We start from the raw sequence: 21,635 nt of genomic DNA, 5'->3' as shown, positions 1-21,635 counted from the left end.
GGACCATTTCCCATAAATGAAAGATAAACACGACACTTACTCAAAATGAGTTTAAAGAACGTGTGTCATTTTACTTAAAGCATAATGTTTAAACTACATTATTACAAAAGACAGTAGTGCTAATGGTAAATCCAGACTTCAATATCCAGTTTAAACAGACCTGAAAAGAGACCAGAGCTGAGCTTGATTTGGCTTTTAAACAGTCTTTTAATATATGAATTGGCAAATGATGAAAAACATACACAGAGACCATGATCAACAAATTAGACATTTTAAACCCAGCAAGCAGCAGGCACAATCATCATGCACAACTTTGCATAAAGAAAAACAGAAATACATTTTATGGGGTATTTAAAGAAAGTCATGACATGATGAGTATCACTGTATCTCTATGGCTGCAGATAAAGTGAAATAGGGTGTTGGCCAAAAAAGTGCACATGTGTGAAGAAAATTCTTCAAAGTTTCAAAACCCGTAATCACTCAACAGTGGACAACCTCAATGGTCGGAATTTTCCCCCTTTGAAATGCATCCTTAAGCAAACAGATTAATTCAAGCAAACTTGTTGAACAACTTGACCTGAGGACATTTTTACTAATTTATATTCCTTATCGATTTTCCTTGGTTAAAAATAAAAGCCTTTAATGAAATGAATTGTTTAGTATTGTCCATGTTTTCAGTAACTGAAGCACAAACATGTACTTAATGCCAACTTTCACTTCTTCAATCTTCACAGTTAGTAAAACACACATACAAAACAGAAATGCACATGTAGCAGCACACTTGCTTCCATTACGTTTACAGTACCCACAATTAGACCTGAAATTCACAGTGAAATCTGCAATTGCAGGGATTTGAACAGATTTCAAATATGAAAATAATAAATGTTAGGTCGGTGTTTCCAGTTGAAAAAAAATCAAGAACATATCTGGGTCATAGTTTCACAAATTTTATTTTGTTTAATAAAAATAAAATAAAAACAATAATAATAAATATATATATATATATATATATTTTTTTAAATATAATTTATCACTTATAATTAATAATTAATATTATAATAATTATTCTATTTTTTTTTAAATAAAACAATAATATTATTAATTACATTCATTGTTTGTTGTAATGAGTTTAATTTATGCTCATATAGTGATTTACTGTATTCCAGTGATGAGAGTGACAGCTGGGCTTCATTTTCTTTAGGCAAAATATAATTTATTAACACTAAAATATTGGTATTTTAGAAACCTTTTTTAAACAACAAATATTAGAACATTGTGCAACGCTTTAAACATAATTTGTTAATATAAATGCAAATACAGAAATGTCATAAATTGTATTAAAATATTTGTATAAACATATTTACATTTGATGAACTACTGATCTGTTAAGCATTATGTAATATTAGTTAATGACTGTTTTTATGATAAATGATACAGGTATAATAGAGCATTACATTTTTCTTTTGGAGAATTATGACCCAGGTGTGTCATGTATTAGAGCAGCACATTTTAAATATAAATTTCAGGTCGTGTGGGTGCAGGTTTAGAATGATTTGAGATTTCTTGGATGCAAGCAATGTGGCACAAAAGTAAAACCTCAACTATGATCTTGAGAAACGGTTCAAATCAACTGCATTCAGAACTCTTAAGCTTTACTCAAAGATGATAGCTCTCATTTGATTTTCTTTTTTTTTGTTGTTCACAAGCCTCGAATAGCTGCAGTACAGTAATGTGACAAGCGGAACAATATTTTGTAAAGGCCAAAGCACTTCATCACAATGTAAAATAAAGAGAATACAATTTATATAGCACAAGCCTCAGTAGTTTTTATTTAATGTAATATTCACAAGACATGCAGTTTTTTGTTGAGACACGCTTTAAAAATGTTGTCACATTAGGCCTCATTCATAAAATGCCAGCAGAGCAAATTTCTTAGTAAATCTCTCGTAAAGCCATTCTTGCCTAAAATATCATGTTGAATTTAATATATTAATGAATCTTACGTTCTTATTTGGGCTGGGTAAAAATAATAATTTTCCCATTAATCGCAAACTTCATTTGAACGATCACGATACCGATTCTTAAATTATATTGATCTGGGGATTTTTTAAAGTTTACTTCAGTTTTGGTTGTTTGTGTAAATGGTCTGCACTTATATAGCACCTTTTTTAACCTTAGCGGTTCCCAAAGCCCTTTACTTTGTGACCGATTGACACACACATTCACCCTCTTACACCAATGGCGGCAGAGCTGCCATGCAAGGTGCTAGCCTGCCATTGGGAGCAACTTGGGGGTTCAGTGTCTTGCCCAAGGACACGTCGGCATGTGGGCTGGGAATCGAACCACAAACCCTACGATTAGTGGACAACCCGCTCTACCACCTGAGCCACATAATATTTTCATGATGTACCAAGTTAGAAGGTTCCCTGTATAATTTACATTATTAACTGAGAATTTCTTCCATATGTAAGCAAAATGGACATTATAATTGAAATACACCCAAATTAATCAGAATCAAATCGAGAGCTTGTTTCATTTATGTAAGTTTTGGTTTCACGAATAATTTAAACAAATAAGTTCTGCTCGTTTCATGAATGAGGCCCAAAAACGTGATGAACCTCACAACTACACTAGTTTTTATTGGAAAGCCAGTCAGTTCAAAATGCAACACCAAATGCGAAACAAGTCTTTCCCAAACCACATAACTTGGTTAAGTGGGTATACAGCAGGTTATAAAGCTCGAAGTTAACTTATAATCTGTGAGCCCAGTATATTAGTGAGGATTTCTTATCAATGCCCAAGACATCAGCCTGGTAAAGACTGCCTCAAAAAGATACAAATGTACAATGATCAACAAAGCATGCTAGTAACAGGATAATTTGGACATCAAATGAACATCAGTCATCATTGTGGTCATGGCCATACAACACAAACACTCACACACACTGTATCTCCAAATTCAAGCACATTAGAAAGGCTGTGTTAACACAGAGGGGCACGGACAGAGGAAGTTTAACACTGCCTATTTGGAGAGGGCATGTACATTGGCATCGGTGGCATCCAGGCACATACCGATGCGGTGAGCGTGCCTCACTGCCTGGCACATCTCACACGCCGCATACATCCAACAACAAAACGAGAAGGATGTTCTCAACTCACATACTCACATGTTGCAATATCACGCAAAAACAGCACTTAACTGAAGGATGAGAACCAGAATTCAGCAGTTAAAAGCCAATTTTCCCCCTTGTCATGGAGTAACCCAATTTGGCTTCATTGTTGATAAAGGACATGATGCCCAGGTAAGTCTCGATCAGGAGTGGGCGCTCGAGGATCAAAACACCATTGGCTCGGCCTGGAATGGGGTATTCTTTATGGGCTTTCTTCACAGCCTGGACGAGCTGCGTTTTGAAGTTCTCAAGCTGAAACATGAGACAGAGATGTCACGGGAGGATTCATTAGGAAACATTTAAAGAGGAAAACTTGATATGCTGAAGAAGGCAATGTCAAATCAACCAGCCAAAATAGGTACAATTTTGACTGTGATTGAAAAAAATTATAACTCAGCAAAAAAAGAAATGTCCTCTCATTTTCAACTGCTTTTATTTTCAGCAAACTTAACTTTGTATTAAATATTTGTATGAACATAAAAAGATTCAACAACTAAGACATAAACTGAACAAGTTTCATGTGACTAACAGAAATTGAATAATGTGTCCCTGAACAAAGGGGGGTCAGTAACAGTCAGTATCTGGTGTGGTCACCAGCTGCATTAAGTACTTCAGTGCATCTCCTCCTCGTGGACTGCACCAGATTTCCCAGTTCTTGCTGTGAGATGTTACCTCACTCTTCCACCAAGGCACTTGCAAGTTCCAGGACATTTCTGAGGGGAATAGCCCTCACCCTCCAATCCAACATGTCCCAGACGTGCTCAATGGGATTGAGATCCGGGCTCTTAGCTGGCCATGGCAGGACACTGACATTCCTTTCTTGCAGGAAATCACGCACAGAACGTGCAGTATGGCTGGTGGCATTGTCATGTTGGAGGGTCATGTCAGGATGAGCCTGCAGGAAGGGTACCACATTAGGGAGGAGGATGTCTTCCCTGTAATGCACAGCATTGAGATTGCCTGCTCAACAATGTCTGGGCCAGTTGCTATGTAAAATCCCAGGCCAATTTCTCATCCAAGTCCAGCCCTGCCTGCAATGACAACAAGTTCAGTCCAATGATACTGTGACACACCACACCAGACCATGGCAGACATCCACCTCCAAATCAATCCCACTCCAGAGTACAGGCCTCGGTATAAAGCTCATTCCTTCGACGATAAACCTGAGTCCGACAATCACCCCTGGTGAAACAAAACAATGATTTGCACTTTTTGCCAGTCCTGTCTGGTCCAGCGAAGATGGGTTTGTGCCCATAGGCGACGACGTTGCTGGTGATGTCTGGTAAGGACCTGCCTTACAACAGGCCTACAAGCCTCTCTCAGCCCACTGTGGACAGTCTGGGCAATGATGGAGGGATTGTGCGTTCCTGGTGTAACTCAAGCAGTTGTTGTTGCCATCCTGTACCTGTCCCGCAGGTGTGATATTCAGATGTACCGATCCTGTGCAGGTGTCATACGTGGTCTGCGAGGATGCTCAGCTGTCCTTCTTGTCTCACAGTACAGACATTGCAATTTATTGCCCTGGCCACATCTCCAGTCTTCATGCCTCCATGCAGCATGCCTAAAGCACGTTCACGCAGATGAGCTGGGACCCTGGGCATCTTTCTTTTGGTGTTTTTCAGAGTCAGTAGAAAGGTATATTTAGTGTCCTAAGTTTTTATAAATGTGACTTTAATTGCCTACATCTGTAATCTGTTAGTGCCTTAATGAACGTTCCACAGGTGCATGTTCATTAATTGTTTATGGTTCATTGAACAAGCATGGAAAACATTGTTTAAACTCTTTAAAATAAAGATCTGTAAAGTTATTTGTATTTTTATAAAATTATCTTTAAGATATAGTGTCCTGAAAAAGGGACATTTCTTTTGTTGCTGAGTTTATATATACAGATGAAGTCAGAATTTTACATACACTTAGGTTGAAGTCATTAAAACTATTTTTTAACCACTCCCACAGATTTAATATTAACTATTTAATTTAACTATAGTTTTGGCAATTTGTTTAGGACATCTACTTTGTGCATGACACGAGTAATTTTTCCAACAATTGGTTTACAGACAGATTGTTTCACTTTTCCAAATGCCTGAAGGTACCACGTTCATCTGTACAAAAAGATAGTACGCAAGTATAAACACCATAGGACCACGTAGCCATCAAGGGAGACACAATCTGTCTCCTACAGATGAATGTAGTTTTGTACAAAAAGTGCAAATGAATCCTAGAACAACAGCAAATTACCTTGTGAAGATGCTGGAGGAAACAGGTTGACAAGTATCTATATCTACAGCAAAACGAGTCCTATATCGACATAACCTGAAAGGCTGCTCAGCAAGGAAGAAGCCAATGCTCCAAAACTGCCATAAAAGCCAGATTACAGTTTGCAAGTGCACATGGGGAAAAAGATATTACTTTGTGGAGAAATTTCCTCTGGTCTGATGAAATAAAACTTTTGGCCATAATGACCATTGTTATTTTTCTAGGAAAAAGGGTGAGGCTTGCAAGCCGAAGAACACCATCCCAACTGTGAAGCATGGGGGTGGCAGCATCATGTTGTGCTGCATTAGGGACTGGTGCACTTCACAAAATATATGGCATCATGGGGATGGAAAATGATGTGGATATATTGAAGCATTATCTCAAGACATCAGCCATGAAGATAAAGCTCACAAATGGGTATTCCAAATGGACAATGACCCCAAGCATACCTCCAAAGTTGTGGCAAAATGGCTTAATGAAAACAAAGCATAGCTCTGACCTCAATACAATTTGTGGAAGAACTAAAAAGCATGTGCGAGCAAGGAGGCCTACAAACCTGAATCCGTTACAACAGTTCTGTCTGGAAAAATGGGACAAAATTCCAGCAACTTATTGGGAGAAGCTTGTGGAAGGCTACCCAAAAAGTTTGACCCAAGTTAAATAATTTAAAGGCAATGCTACCAAATACTAACAAACTGTTTGTGAACTTCTGACCCACTGGGAATGTGATGACAGAAATAAAAGGTGAAATAAATAATTCTCTACTATTATTCTGACATTTCATATTCTTAACATAAAAGTAGTGATACTAATTGACCTAAGACAGGGCATATTTTCTATGATTAAATGTCAGGAATTGTTAAAAACTGAGTTTAAATGTATTTGGCTAAGGTGTATGTACTTCTGACTTCAAATGTATATAAATATATATGCTGGTGTCCAAAAGTTTGGAATAATGTACAGATTATGCTCTTATGGAAATTGTATTCACCAAAGTGGCATTCAACTGATGAAAATGTATAGTCAGGACATGAATAATGTGAAAAATTACTATTACAATTTGAAAAAGTTTTTCAGAACTTCTCATCAAAATATCTTTCACGACAGCTTTGCAGATCCTTGGCATTCTAACTGTCAGTTTGTCCAGAAAGTCAGGTAAAAGTTAACCCCACACTTCCTGTAGCACTTGCCATAGATGTGACTGTCTTGACGGGCACGTCTCACACACCTTACAGTCTAGCTGATCCCACAAAAGCTCAAAGGGGTTAAGATCCGTAACACTTTTTTTCCAGTTATCTGTTGTCCAATGTCTGCATTTCTTTGCCCACTCTGACTTTTGTATTTGTTTTTCCATTTCAAAAGTGGCTTTTTCTTTGCAATTCTTCCCATAAGGCCTGAACCCCTGAGTCTTCTCTTTACTGTTGTACATGAAACTGGTGTTGAGCGGGTAGAATTCAATGAAGCTGTCAGCTGAGGACATGTGAGGCGTCTATTTCTCAAACTACAGACTCTGATGTACTTATCCTCTTGTTTAGTTGTACATCTGGTGTGTATTCCAGAAAGCAGGTTATGCGACATACCTGGGTAAGTTTACGGCTAAGTTAAAGGATAACAACAGCTTTCGGTTCCAAAAACAGAGGTACATTTCAGGGTATGTAAGTAGCCATAGCAACTTACTCTCTGAACATAACGTGCTCTGGAGTAGGTTATGTTCCAGAGTTAGTTTATTTCAGGTAGATGTTAGTATGTTTCAATAGGGACTTTTTATGCTTCCTATTAACAAGGAAGAGATGAGTAACGTTTCCCTAATGCTGAGATCATCAAACACCTCTTATGTATAGTCAGACACATGATCTTCAATTAAAACAACATTATTTCATTCCGTTCCAAGTTGGTTGAGGCAGACGGACCCTTCTGTACATGACAACACAACATGACAAGTTTTAATGCCACATCAAATGAGAAAAGAACACAAAGGACATGTAACTCCTATCACAGTCCACCTCTGTTACAGCAGATCTTCATCTTATGAATAATCGTGTGTGGCCTACAAATGACGACAACTGTGGGAGATCCTACAATGAGAACATCAGCAACTGTGGGAAATTAAAGGTGATATGATTCTAAGTTTTTAGAAACCCAACTCGGTACATCAAATGGTATTAAAAAAAAAGGAAATACAGTCAGTTCACATGACAGTAATATAAAATTAGCATGCACAGATCATGGTAAATACCATTCAAATTAATCTTAAAATAAAATATATATATAAAACCTATAGCCTACTATCATAATAAAAGGATATATGTGATAGTAAGTTAACCCTACTTTCTGGCCTTCCACATCTCTTTCTGTCCTTGTAAGAGCCAGTTGTCCTTTGTCTTTGATGACTGTTGTTATGTTCCGTAATGTGTGCAGTTTTTGCTGTGCTGTGCTCTGAGTGTCTGCAGGTGCCACTGATTTGCAGATTGACCATTTCTGATTGTGTGCCAATAAAATCCCTGTGCTGCCTTTCAGATGGGAGCTGTTGTGACTTTGGCCCGGTCACACTCCCCACCAGCCCAATCCGTCATGATCTTGAGCTGAGAGTTTGTTACATTGTTGCTCTTCAGAACTGGAGTGTTTTCTCTATAGCAGTTAGGTTTGAAGCGGTGACCTGCCCTGTTTATTTGATATTGTTCACTCGGTTTCTGTTAGTGAAGTCAGGTTAGTTTAACTGTATTTTTATTTCCTTCTTTAAGGTTAGTTATTTTCTTTCGGTCACCCTGAAGCCCAAATACCTGCTGCATCACATCTTTAATACTTTATCTACTTTCAGTACAACAAATATTGGATCTATGATCTTGTGTCTTGGGTTTTTGGTCTGATGGTTGTGCCGGGAGCGCACCTCCCTTTACATCCCTAGGGGATGTAACAACTGTAGTGTACACTTTTGTATGAAATCTTCATTTTTTTTGGCCATTTCAAGCATTGTATATCCTTCATTCCTCAAAACATTGCTTGACTTATGAGTTACTAGAGAAAGCGGTTTCTTTTCTGCCATTTTTTTTTTACCTAATATTGACCTTAAGACATGCCAGTATACTGTGGCAACTCAAACACAAAGACAATGTTAAGCTTCATTTAACAAACCAAATAGCATTCAGCAATGTTTGATATAATGGCAAGTGATTTTCTAGAACCAATTTAGCATGATTACTCAAGGATTAAGGTGTTGGAGAATACTGATGTAAAAAACACCACCATAACTGTTTAAAAAAATTATAATAAATGCTGGAAATGGGGCCTGTCGAGATTTGATCAAAAATTATTATTATTATTTTTTTAAACAGTTGTGGTGGTGTTTTTTACATCAGTAATGTCCCGACTAAACTTTGTGATCAGTTGAATGCCACTTTGGTGATTTAAAGTACCAATTTCCTTCCGAAACAGCAAAATCTGTACATTATTCCATTAGACTTTGTGACTGCTAGTGTGGGTGTATGTATATATATATATATATATATATATATATATATATATATATACATACATACACACACACACACACACACACACACACACACACACACACATATATAGTCCACGATTTGTGGACTCACACCATTGGCATACAATGCAACAATGGGTGCTGCCGTTAAGTGATTTTAATAATAGACCTACCTATATCTCTAAAAATAAAATGCTGCCACCTTTCTAAGGTTATTTTTTACCCACAGTTTTGCTCCGATGCACAGGTGAAAAAAAATTACATTTTGACCCAGCTCCACAAAATAAATGGTAAATATTGATCAATCGCATCTAAAATTTGGGGTTTTTATCATTATTTATATGAATCTTCCTATTGAAAAGTATTTATAAAATCAAAACTTTTCAGCAGTGGAAGTTTCAGAAATTTGGTTGACGAGTCCACAGGGGGTGCTATATCGCAAAATGTGTTTACACTTAAAACATCTGTCGCAAATAAGCGCCACCTAGAGGTAAAGTCATATATCAAACTTAAGGTCTCATTCTCAGGAATGCGATTGTATGGTTTATTTTGTTGACCTACTACCACAGTTTGAAAGATTCTCAAAAGAATCACAAAGTGAAATATGATTTATGTAAGACATCAAATACAATCTTTTATGTGCCGATCACTGCTGCTTTAAGCCCAAAATAGCTACAAACTTATAACTTCTCTTACTGTTTTCTAAAAAATAAGCAATTTTTTATTGATTCGTGAGCTTGCTTGGGTAAATAATCCAATGATATATCTTCAATGTCCAGAACAAAATGTGCATTGCAGCAGGAAAAGCATGCTAAACAAATCATCTGAAAAAAATGTTATCGGCTGTTGATGATAAAATATTATATCAATGCAAAGGGGAGCATCTCATCTTTCTAATGACACTTAGATTGAGCTTATAGTCCACTCAGAGGCCGAGATATTAAATGAAACAATGGGGGTATGAACTGAAAATTAGACTATGTTTATGGCCGAGCACATCTGCCATAAAGTGCCACCTACATTTCAGAAGAGTAAATTGTGATGAAAGGCGATAGAGGGGAAAAAACAATTTCCTAGTACTTGCGGCCATCTTGTGGAATGAAATAAGACTTTTTGCAAATTGATAATACAGAACCAAAATTACATGCTTACAAAATTAGGAAAAAAATCCTTATTTTTGTATGGGAGTTCTGAAAAATTAGATTTTCTGTTGTTTTGTCGCAATTAGTCCAGAGTATGTATGAATGGTAAGCTTTTAAAATTAATCTTTGATATTGTTGAATGTTAAAATGGTTAAGAGGTAAAAGACATGCAATGAAACCAAAGAGTCCCCTGACCAAATTCTGGAACAGCATATTTCGTTTTTCCAAAAATGAAGGAGCAGGAGTGATTGATTGCATTATATACTGTGTGAATTAATGTATTATTTATTATATTTACCTTTGTGTAGGTTGAGTGACATTTTTTATTTACATTTATAGCTTGTCATCTGTGACAAGTGATGATAATCAGCACATTTACCTGGCAGAGGGAAGCCACCTTTTCATCTGCGTGTGACATGGGGTGTTCAGTGAAGGTGATAAAGGGTATATCAGTGGCCCAGGGGTTCCAGCGGTTTATGAACGAAGGTCTTGGCCGCTTATCCCACTGGACACGTATTCCAATTCCCCCTCTCCTGGAGACATTCAAACATTATAAGAAGGTTTTTAAAGTTCAAACAAATCAGCATTCACAGCCCATTTTCCTTATGTCATTTTCAGTATTAAAGACTGAAACAGGAAATTCACATGAATTCAGTTTTCTGCTGTTGAGAATGAAAGTCTTACTTGTTGAGTGATTTTGGAGGAAACTCAAACTCGCCGACAGAGATTGTGTCCACAGCGTTTAAGGAAATTCTGATGACCTGCTGACACTGGAGGTTTATGAAGTCATATTTGCACACCAGTAAAGACCTGTAACATACCAAGAGCTCATTCAGAATTAACTGCTTCAGTTACCCGTGTATTAAAACACCATTATCAAAGTCGACTTTCCTTCTTACCTCTCAGTTATGAGTACCAGTCTTTCTTTTTCATTGTTCCAGTGATCAATTCTGTGGCAATACATAAAGCATACACACATTACCAGTCAAAAGTTTTGAAACACTTACTCATTCTTTTATCATCTTTTTTATCCAAATTTTAGAATAATAGTTAAGTCATCAAAATTATGGAATAACATAAATGTAACTATGGAAATTATGTTATGACTTAAAATCTAAAATAAATCAAAACTGTGTTATATTTTAACATCTTCAAAGTGATCACACTTTGCAGACATGAACTCTTGACATTTTCTCAACCAACTTCTTGTGTTATCACCCTGGGATGCTTTTTAAAAAGTACTGAAGGAGTTCCCATCTATGTTGGGCACTTATTGGCTGCTTTTCTTAATTATTTGGTCCAAGTCATAAATTTACCGGTAGTGTATATAGCTGGATGAACTGACATTAACTGTCAATATGAGCATTTTATTCAAATAAATTCACCTTTTGCATTTTTGCCTTGAGGAAAGCCAAACGCAATTTTCTAATATTATAATGCAAAACAATATAATACAATATAATTTATATGGCTGGATAACTCTTATGAAAGAGTACTTTGGCAGTACCATTATATCACTTTGATATATACTGTATATAGTACATATCATAGTACTGAATGATTACCATTTTCATGTGCCAGGGTATTTACATGGTACTCCAAGATATTTAAAAGAATACAATGGTAATACCATGTTACATAAAACCATGGTAGGAACCAATGAAGGCATTTCTGTTTAAAATGTATATTTAAAATTGCATGCAATGTTTAAAATAATTCAAAAAATAACACTGTGCTTCAGCCTGGGGATGTACTAAGAAAGAAAAACTCACTCTGCTAGGAGCCACACACTAAGGACTTCACCATCTTCTGAAGGCAAGGCAACTGTGCGGATATCATTTACAGCCTGCTCAATTGTTCCAGGCTGAAACAAGAGCAAAAAATTTAAAATTTACTAGCAGGAATGTTAAAAAAAGTTGAACATCCTAATGAGAATGATATCAAGCCAGTATCTACTGTAGTGTGAGTTAAATGAATGTTCCGGGCTCAATACAAATTAAGCTCAATCGAAGGCATTTGTGGCAAACTGTTGCTTAACAAAAAAAATATTTTGACTGGTTTTGGTCACATGACTTCAGTATTCAAATGTAATGATCCAAAATTTCAATGTAATGATCTCCGAGCCACTTCATTATCACTCTTGCCTTGTGACATGGTGCTCCATCATGCTGGACAATGCACGGATCATCACCAAATTGCTCCTGGATCGTTAGAGAAGTTGCTCTTGCAGGACGTTTTGATACCATTCTTTATTCATGGCAGTGATTTTGGGCAGAACTGTGAGAGAGCCCACTCCCTTGGATGAAAAGCAACCCCACACATGGATGGTCTCAGGATGCTTCACTGTTGGCACGACACAGGATTCGTGGTAGCATTCACCTTTTCTTCTCCAGACTATCGATTTTCCAGATGTCCCAAACACTCGGAAGGGGGCTTCATCAGAGAAAATAACTTTGCACCAGTCTTCTGCTGTCCAATCCTTGTACTTCCTGCAGAATTTCAGTCTGTTCTTGATGTTTTTCTTGGAGAGAAGTGGCTTCTTTGCTGCCCTTCTTGACACCAGGCCATTGTCCAAAAGTCTTCGCCTCACTGTGCGTGCAGATGCACTCACACCAACTTGCTGCCAATATTGAGCAAGATCTGCACTGGTGGTGACACGATGCTGTAGCTGACTCCACAGGAGGAGACGGTCCTGGCACTTGCTGGACACTCTGGGACGTCCTGAAGCCTTCTTTACTGCAGTTGAACCACTCTCCTTGAAGTTCTTGATGATCCGGTAAATAGTTATTTCATGTGCAATATTCATTGCAGCAATTTCCTTGCATGTGAGGCAACCTGATCTTCCACACAGAGTAAAGCAGACTTCTCTTTTGCAAGGTTACCAGGACCATCAGATTTGCACAACTCTAAGACATTTTCATCTTAATGCAGGAACATTTTACACAAAGTCACACTTGTATAACTGACAAATTAATGATTATAAAATTAATGCTTTAAAATATGTGTAAAGTTTCATCAATGTTGTATAACCCAAGAATTAATCAGGATTAATTTGTAACCAGGGATTTTCATGTTTTGTTACCTACACGTATAATATCCATAAAGAAATGTCATATTTGGTATGCATACATTTGTTTGGTTAGATAGAGGAAGCAGATAACAGTGAATTTCATGTCTCTTATACCATATGCAAGATATAAAGTTCATGATTAAATATGCACTATTTTTAAGCGGGAAATGTTAGAATCTGAAACAAAGGACCATAACTCAACTGTCTGAAAAGACAGCCCAGTTGACCTTGTGACTTTGAAAAGTCACTTCTGATTGGCGCAGGACACCTTTGGGGGATGCGGCCAATTTCAGTTCAAATAGTTCCAAACAGGAAGAACACGCTCTCTTACTCTTCAGCTGCTCTTGCCCTCTCTTGTTTCTTCAGCTTCATCTCCACTCTTCACTCTTCTTCGGCTCTACGCTCTTCTGCCTGCACGCGCCATGTGAGATCCAAGGGAGCACGGGACTCGAGGTCCCGAGAAAGCTCATCAATCTCTACGGTTCACAAATCCATGAGAAGGCCTCGTTTCACAGCTAACATCATTCATCCAGACAATAAATACGGTCACAACAAGATCAAAACATCAACGGAACAAACTTTTGATCAAGAACACCAAGAACGCAAGGAAACACCACAAAGACGAGCAAGTACATCTCCAATATTGTGCTCAAAGTGCTGGTGTATTAATCAAATAATTTGGGTAATCCGATAGCAAATCGATGTAGACTCAATGGAGGATGAAATGGTTCTTAAGGTATTGTCAACAGACTCCGTAAAGTTAATCTTCACTGTACTGATCAGTTATTTCACATTCTGTCACTTTTCACCAACATGTCTCAAGTATATATGTTAGATTAGATTTATGTTTAGAATAGTAATAAAGTTTGTCTGTGTTCAAATTCAACTTGACAAATAATCTCATCCCTGTTTCTGAAAGATTTCACATCAAAGCTGTACATAAATACATGTGATATTATTTTTAATAAGCCATGATAATAATATCAATCCAATAAGTGAATTAATCATAATTCACTTATTAAAGCTAATTCCTTACAGTAGAAATTGTGAGCTGATACAACTAGACGTTGTATTGCGATTTCAATGGTGGAGAATCTATTAAGACAGTTGGGATGGAGTTCTTTGGCTTGCAAGCCTCACCTTTTTTCCTCCAAAACATAACGATGGTCTTTATGGCAAAACAGTTCAATTTCATTTCATCAGACAAGAGGACATTTCTCCAACAAGATCTTTGACCCCATGTGTACTTGCACACTGTATTCTGGCATTTTGTGGCAGTTTTGGAGCAGTGGCTTCTTCCTTGCTGAGCAGCCTTTCAGGTTATGTCGATATAGGACTCGTTTTACTGTGGATATAGATACTTGTTTACCTGTTTCCTCCAGCATCTTCACAAGGTCCTTTGATTTGCACTTTTTGCACCAAACTATGTTCATCTCTTGGAGAGAGAATGCGTCTCCTTCCTGAGCTGTATGATGGCTGCATGGTCCCATGGTGTTCACACTTGCTTACTATCATTTGTACAGAAGAACATGGTACCTTCAGGCATTTGGAAATTGCTCCCAAGGATGAAACAGACTTGTGGAGCTCCACAATTTATTTTCTGATATCTCAGCTGATTTCTTTAATTTTCCTGCAATGTCAAGCAGAGGCACCGAGTTTGAAGGTAGGCCTTAAAATACATCCACAGGTACACCTCCAATTCAGTACACCTCCTATCAGAAGTTAATTGGCTAAAGGTTTGACATAATTTTCTGGAATTTTCCAAGCTGCTTAAAGGCACAGTTAATTTAGTGTATGTAAACTTCTGACCCACCGGAATTGTGATATAGTCAATTCAAAGTGGAACAATCTATCTGTAAACAATTGTTGGAAAAATTATTCATGTCATGCACAAAGTAGATGTCCTAAACGACTTGCAAAACTATACTTTGCTAATATTAAATTAAGTATATGTAAACTTCTGACTTAAACTGTATATATTGCTTATATTTTTTTTTTTGTGTAAAAAAAAAAGAACTGAACTTTAATAACTTCTAGATTATTTGTCACACTTGAAATGAAAGTTTGAGGCCAAGTTAATATGTGAGACAGTAGTTGTATACATCATAGTTTGGCAAATGGCAGTACAGTTATGGCCAAAAATATTGGCATCCTTGGTAAATATGAGCAAAGAAGGCTGTGAAAAAAAATCCTTTTGATTTTTCATAAAAAAAATAAAATAAATCTAACCTTTATTTGGGTAAAACAATTGAAACAGAGGAAATATCTAATTATTAAATACATACTTTTCTCCAAAATGCATTGGCCATAGTTGAGTTATTAAATACTTTTTGCAACCTCCCTTTGCCAAGATTATTATCCTAATAACTGATTATCCTAATGAGGTTAGAGAAAACCTGGCAAGGGATGTGAGACCATTCCTCCATACAGAATCTCTCCAGATCCATCAAATTAAGGTGGTCCATGCTGGTGGACTCTCCTCTTCAGTTCACCCCACAAATGTTCTATGGGGTTCAGGTCAGCAACTGGGATGGCCATGGCACAACCTTGATTTTGTGGTCAGTGAACCATTTTTGTGTTGATTTTGATGTTTGTTTTTGGATCATTGTCCTGCTGGAAGATCCAACCAGGGCCCATTGTAAGCTTTCTGGCAGAGGCAGCCAGGTTTTGATTTTTTATCTGTTAGTATTTGATAGAGCCCATGATGCCATGTATCCAAACAAGATGTCCAGGACCTCTGGCAGAAAAACAGCCCAAAAACATTAAAGATCCCGCACCATATTTAACTGTGGGCATTGGGTTATTATTAATCTCTGTGTGCACCAAACCCATCTCTGGTGTTTGCTGCCATAAAGCTATTTTTTTGTTTCATCTGACCATATAACCCGGTCACATTTGTAGTTCCAGTAGTGTCTGGCAAACTGAAGATGCTTGAGTTTGTTGTTGGATTAGAGCAGAGGCTTTTTTTCTTGAAATCCTCCCAAACATCTTGTGGTGATGTAGGTGATGTCTGATTTTTTTTTAGACTTTGACCCCAAGACCCAACTAATTTCTGCAATTCTCCATCTGTGATCCTTGGAGTTTCCTTGGCCACTTGAACCATCCTCCTCACTGTGCGTGGAGAAAACATAGACACGTATCCTTTTCCAGGCCGATTTGTAAGATCTCCAATTGATTGGCACTTGTTAATGATTGCCCTGATGATGGAAATGGGCATTTTCAATGCTTTGGATATTTTCTTATAGCCACTTCCCATTTTCTGAAGCTCAACAACCTTTTGCCACACATCAGAACTATATTCTTTAGTCTAACCCACTGTGATTGATGATTAACGGAATTTTGCCTGTGTGTGCTACCTCATATTTATACCCATGCGAAATGGTAGAACAATTTCATGTTTCTAGTCACCCAGGTGCACTAAAAAAATATAATATATGAATGGAAATATACTTCAGATATATTTTACTCATTAGAATTTGTAGGGGTGCCAATAACTGTGGCCAACATGCTTTGGAGAAAAGTATGCATTTAATAATGAGATATTCTCCAACTTTCAATTGTTTTATTTCAATTAAAGGTTAGATTTTTGTGATTTTTTGGAATGAAAAGTTCAAAAGGATAAACAATGCAGATCTTTTTTTTCGTAGCCTTCTTTGCTCATGTTTACCAAAGGTGCCAATATTTTTGGCTACCACTGTAGGTCATCCAGGTATTACATGCATCCATAAAACTAGTATTATATACGGAAACCTCAATATAATATTATGGTGGGCAAGAAAGTGCAATTTTTTTTTTTATTCCAATCACTTTCGGGTTGAATGTCTCTGGTGCGGGACTAGATAGGAACCTGAAATTGTCACAGAAATAAGTCCTCTATAGTAGTTTTTTTGTAATTTTGAGTTTCCACTGGTTACAGAGCTAGCTAGCACTAGTAGAAATCTGGGGAAAAGCCTACTTTATTCATGCATTTTGATAAATGAACAGATGTAATGGAAGCATAACAAATACAAAATGAACAGTATTTTACATTTATTAGAAGCTGTGAGTTTTCCATGCTGATGTCCTCAACCAATGGTGTGTTTTCAATACAACTCAGCTAGAGAAACCGAGAGCTCATCCCTAGGTAGAATGACAGTGATGATCTGCTCTGTCAGTCATAACCCATTGCTTAAAGGTGATGTTATCAGGAAGTGATGTTATATAATCTTTGTCTGACTCATCAAGCATCTGCAGTAAAGCCTTTACCTGGACACTGGTCACACTTGTTGAGCATGCAGTCATAACTGTTCAAGTAACAGACTAGAAGTTCCAGAAGGTCCTTGTAGTCAACTTTTAGCTTTGCTGACTCAACCATCAGCTTGATGTTCTGATGTTGTGTGCAGACAAAGACTGTGTGAGTTCCAGATGCTCCTGTCAGCACACACATTTTTGACCTCAGTTCACAAAATTTTGATCTCCCTACCTTTATCTCAGGGTGCTGATTTTTAAACACCACATACAGTTCAGTAAGGTCACTTAAAACCAAACGATTTTGCTTATGAACTTTTTGAAGAACCCTGTGATAGATCATGCTTCACTGTTGCCAATATCAAAAGTAGTAACATTTTAGAACTCGGTGACAAGCATAAGCTATTGTATGCCAATCATAAACAACATTACTGTAAAATACAGTTCATTTTTGTTATGCTTATATTACATCTGTTCATTTATCAACTTGCTTTTCCCCAGATTTCTACTAGCCCTAGTTCTGTAATCAGTGGAATCTCAAACTCAAATTTTACAGCAGAATGCTACTATAGAGGACTTATTTCTGTGAAAATTTCAGGTTCCTATCTGGTCCCCCACCAGACATATTCAACACGAAATTGAGGAAAATGTCACTTTCTCACGCCCATAAAAATTAAGAGAAGTCTCAAACTTGAAATGTTCTGCATGAACATGATATTTACCGAAGTACCCCCTAAAAAATTAAAAATAAGACTGAGACCCCTTCCCATTACAAAATGACCATAAAAGTGGAACTTTGAACAATCTTACACATTAGATTAGGCCTAAAGTTCAAAGTCTAAGGAACATGTCCAAAATGTTTATATACACCAACAGCTAAAAGTTTGTAATAATGGACAGATTTTGCTCTTATGGAAAGAAATTGGTAATTTTATTCACCAAAGTGGCATTCAGCTGATCACAATGTATAGTCAGGACATTAATAATGTGAAAAATTGCTATTACAATTATTACAGAACTTAAACTACTTCAAAGAGTTCTCATCAAAACATCCTCCACGTGCAGCAATGACAGCTTTGCAGATCCTTGGCATTATAGCTGTCAGTTTGTCCAGATAGTCAGGTGACATTTCACCCCACACTTCCTGTATCACTTGCCATAGATGTGACTGTCTTGTTGGGCACTTCTCACACACCTTATAGTCTAGCTGATTCCACAAAAGCTCAATATCCGTAACACTCTTTTCCAGTTATCTGTTGTCCAATGTCTGTTTCTTTGCCCACTCTGACCTTTTCTATTTGTTTTTCCATTTCACAAGTGGCTTTTTCTTTGCAATTCTTCCCATAAGGCCTGCACCCCTGAGTCTTCTCTTTACTGTTGTACATGAAACTGGTGTTGAGCGGGTAGAATTCAATGAAGCTGTCAGCGGAGGACATGTGAGGGGTCTATTTCTCAAACTAGAGACTCTGATGTACTTATCCTCTTGGTTAGTTGTACATCTGGCCTTCAACATCTCTTTCTGTCCTTGTTAGAGCCAGTTCTCTTTGAAGACTGTAGTGTTCACCTTTGTATGAAATCTTCAGTTTTTTTTGCAATTTCAAGCATTGTGTAGCCTTCATTCCTCAAAACAATGATTGACTGATGAGTTTCTTTTTTGCCATTTCTGACCTAATATTGACATTACTACATGCCGGTCTATTGCATACTGTGGCAACTAAAAAAACAAACACAAAGACAATGTTAAGCTTAATTTGATTAATTAAATAGCTTTCAGCAATGTTTGATATAATGGCAAGTGATTTTCTAGTACCAAATTAGCATTTTAGCATGATTACTTCGATTATTAAGGATAAGATGTGATCTGTCTAGATTAGATCAAAAATGACTTTTTCAAATAATGATGGTGCTGTTTTTTACATCAGTAATGTCCTGACTGTACTTTGTGATCAGTTGAATGCCACTTTGGTGAATTAAAGTACCAATTTCCTTCCGAAACAGCAAAATCTGTACATTATTCCAAACTTTTGGCTGCTAGTGTATGTACATGTACATCATAATGTGCTCCAGAGATCAATTTTTATTCCATGGAGCTTGGACCATCCTGAGCCTAGATATTGAGGTTTATGTAAACCGCTGTTTGTAACCAAAATTTGTAGTGTGCCATTACACAAAGATGGCTGTCGTGGTGAAACCAAGTAAAATCTAAATTAAAAAAACTGGTGGTTTTGCAATACCAATACATCGTAATCACTCCCAAAAAAAAATAAAAAATAAATATGAAAATTAATACATACTACTACTGCTGCTAATATTGGCTGCATAAATACAGTTACAGTTTGATACAAGGCCTAATATTTTACTAAACTGGCAAGTAGAATGTCTCAGCTAATGCCGAGTTTACACTACACAGTTTTGTGGATATCGCCGACAAAAGCCTGAAATCATAGACAAATCGAAGCTCGCTGAGCGACTATCGCAATATATGAACTATCAAAGACGTGATTTCAAAGAAGCGCCGATGTCAGCGAGATTACTAGAATGTTAAATATCTGGACCTGCCTGCGATTCCAAATCTCGCAATGTGAAATATGTTTTGACTGAATACAACTGCTGTGTTGACCTACAGCCAATGAGAGAGCAAGAAACGGGGCACGGGAAGTTTCAGTGGGAGGAGTCCTGATGTACCTGCAATAGAACATCAACTAGCATGTCTGCGGTATCAAGAAAGTCTCATAGGACCGAAGAAATGGAGGAAAAATTTGTGGAACGTTGGCAAGAGCACCAGATTTTCATCTGAACTGTACCACAACCGGGTGGAGAAAGAGAAGAGTTGGAGAGAAATTGCCAATTCTCTTGGACAGTCAGGTAAGCAAATTCAGTAGGAGGTACTTTTTCATATTGTAACCAATGAAATATATGATTAAAAACATACATTTGTTTTCGTATCTCATATAATTCTCGCATGTACTCTGTTGTGAAATGCAATTTGGAGTCCAGGCAGAGCCGTCGGGGATTCGTCAATAGTGAAATGTTTTGTAATGTGTTCACCCCTGTCGCCGATTCGTTATGTAATTTGAAAACGCTACGACTTCCATGACAAGACAGACAGACAGTTGTGTAATATGAACGGTACCACAATCTGACATCTTTGAAAGTCATGTAGTGTGTAGGAGGAATAAGGACTACAATGTATGTCTCAAATATTAGTGAACTCCCAATGTAGCCAGCAATTTCTTGCCCACAACAGGTACGTCAACTTTCCAGACCCCTTTCATTATGTTGTATTCAGTTGCACTCCGTCGTCGTTGAACGCCAGGACGTGTCCTGTGTGAACGCCCCCAATGGCAGAGTGCGGAACGCAACGCTCATAGAGAAGTACACCCAAAAATGCTGTCTAGGAAGGCAGTTTCCTAGATTTTGAGATACAGCCGATGTCTATTTCACTCATAGAGAAAAACAAACACAAACAACAGATTTCCAATGGATCAACACTGTCTTGCAGCGATTAAAGGCATAGTCACTCACCCTAAAGACGAAATAATCTTTGACTTTGGCTCGCATGGTTGGGTTGTGGACATGGAAAGGCGTGAGTGTTTGAAGCGGGGTGCAGCAGGCCACTGACGCTCCAGCCCGGGCCGCTACCTCCAGCTCATCGTCATAGTCCGCCGGGTGTAAGACAGCCGCACCCGGGCTCTCCGGATCCACGCTGTCATTCAGCTGCAGCATCTTACCGATGAGACGATGAAAAGCTGCAGAGATCTAAAAGCAGCAATTCCTCTCGGCTTCAGCAGCTGTGTTGTGTTGTGTTGTGCCGTGCAGGAAACGCCCACCCTTCCGCGTCACTCAGGATTTAAAGGGGCCGTTCAGTTTGTGTGTTCCCAGAAGCATTCGCTATTTGATCACATATAATTATTAATCATTATTTTCTAACTCTCATGTTCCAACCCCGTATGACTTTCTTTCCTCAGCAGAACATAAAAGGAGAAATTGGAAGAATGTTTATACTGCTCTTTGCCATATAATGACAGCATATCGTTCTATTTTCTCTCTATGTGCTCCCTTTGGGTTCTATCAAGAAGAAATATAATATTTCATATCATTGCTACGCCGACGATACTCAGCTATATATTCCTCTTAGTTCTGATTACTCTTGCTCTGTGCTTCTAAAATGCTTTGAGGACATTAAATGCTGGACTGCAAAAAACGTTCTCCAATTAAATGAGAGTAAAACTGAGGTTGTTGTGTTTGGCCTCCCTAGGGCTGTCTTCAAATGTTCATCC

General features: G+C 37.6%; 1 protein-coding gene across 1 annotated transcript; it reads right to left on the bottom strand.

Annotated features, from left to right (window-relative positions):
- Positions 1–130: 130 nt before the first annotated feature.
- tprg1l (tumor protein p63 regulated 1-like) lies at positions 131–21,168 on the bottom strand. Its single transcript, XM_052108467.1, has 6 exons — positions 20,881–21,168; positions 11,831–11,922; positions 10,958–11,008; positions 10,743–10,868; positions 10,438–10,591; positions 131–3,422 (listed from the first exon to the last, which is right to left on the bottom strand). Exons 1-6 carry the CDS (start codon positions 21,079–21,081, stop codon positions 3,228–3,230), a joined length of 819 nt encoding a protein of 272 aa, XP_051964427.1. The 5' UTR covers positions 21,082–21,168; the 3' UTR covers positions 131–3,227.
- Positions 21,169–21,635: the final 467 nt, after the last annotated feature.

This window comes from Xyrauchen texanus, chromosome 37, assembly GCF_025860055.1.
Source record: "Xyrauchen texanus isolate HMW12.3.18 chromosome 37, RBS_HiC_50CHRs, whole genome shotgun sequence".
In the NCBI taxonomy this organism is placed as follows: domain Eukaryota; kingdom Metazoa; phylum Chordata; class Actinopteri; order Cypriniformes; family Catostomidae; genus Xyrauchen; species Xyrauchen texanus.
This window is presented reverse-complemented; position numbering and strand designations above follow the sequence as displayed.